The sequence below is a fragment of the Oncorhynchus tshawytscha genome, linkage group LG03, assembly GCF_018296145.1.
Source record: "Oncorhynchus tshawytscha isolate Ot180627B linkage group LG03, Otsh_v2.0, whole genome shotgun sequence".
Classification (NCBI taxonomy): Eukaryota; Metazoa; Chordata; class Actinopteri; order Salmoniformes; family Salmonidae; genus Oncorhynchus; species Oncorhynchus tshawytscha.
Genome location: NC_056431.1, coordinates 11993501 through 11994339, shown reverse-complemented (window position 1 = coordinate 11994339; position 839 = coordinate 11993501). Strand labels below are relative to the sequence as shown.

The 839-nt window shown below is 52.0% G+C and overlaps 1 protein-coding gene across 1 annotated transcript in view; it reads left to right on the top strand.

Annotated features, from left to right (window-relative positions):
• Positions 1-248: 248 nt before the first annotated feature.
• LOC112244515 (adhesion G protein-coupled receptor B1) overlaps positions 249-839 on the top strand; it is an 82124-nt gene continuing 81533 nt past the window's right edge. Inside the window, exon 1 of the mRNA XM_042309850.1 lies at positions 249-839. This exon is cut by the window's right edge and continues 388 nt beyond it. Within this exon, the coding sequence (XP_042165784.1) occupies positions 462-839 (378 nt within the window). The 5' untranslated portion in view covers positions 249-461.

The following is an 839-nucleotide window of genomic DNA, read 5'->3' as shown; positions in this document are numbered from 1 at the left end:
TCATATCTTATCTTGTTGATTTGCTAGTGTATTTGCTGTTATAGTGATGTGTCCTCTCAGGTCAAAATATCTCTCTTATTTCTTTCTCTCCAGGTTCGTCTGAAAGTCTGGGTCGACTGACACACACAATCATGGACAGATCACTGGACCGCTGAGTGCAATCTTCCTCTTTCTCCTCCTCCTTCCTCTTTCTCCTCCTCCTTCCTCCTTCCTCTTTCTCCTCCTCCTTCCTCCTCCTCCTCTTCCTCCTCCTCCTCCTCTTCCTCCTTCCTCCTCTTCCTCCTCCTCTTCTTCCTTCTCTTCCTCCTCCTCCTCTTCCCCCAGAGGCTTCAGTGAACACCCTGAAGGTCCCACCTGGTAGCCAGAAAATCAGTGAGACAGAAAGACAGATCGACGAGAGGTTACAAAAAAACAGAGGTTCCAACAAACCCCCTCTGGTCTTTCTAATTCATTTGGAAACCATGACGACCACTCTTTTTTCCTCATTACCTGGGCACCTGGTGAACCCCCAAGTCCCCCTGTCATCATCGTTGCTGCTTTTGCTGCTGTTACAACTGTTTAGTCAGTGCCCTGCTGCTCCCTCAGGGCCTGAGTCAGACACCTGCTCCACTCTGGTTCAGAGCCGATTCTTCGGCCACTTCCTGTCCTCCTCCACTTTCCCCATGGCACCCTGCTCCTGGACCCTGCAGAACCCAGACCCGCGCCGCTACACCATCTTTATCAAGGTAACCAAACCTACCTCCACAACGGACTGCATTCCCCGGCAGCTCCGCACATTCCAGTTTGACTCGTTTCTGGAGACCACGCGCACCTACCTGGGCATGGAGAGCTTCGACGAG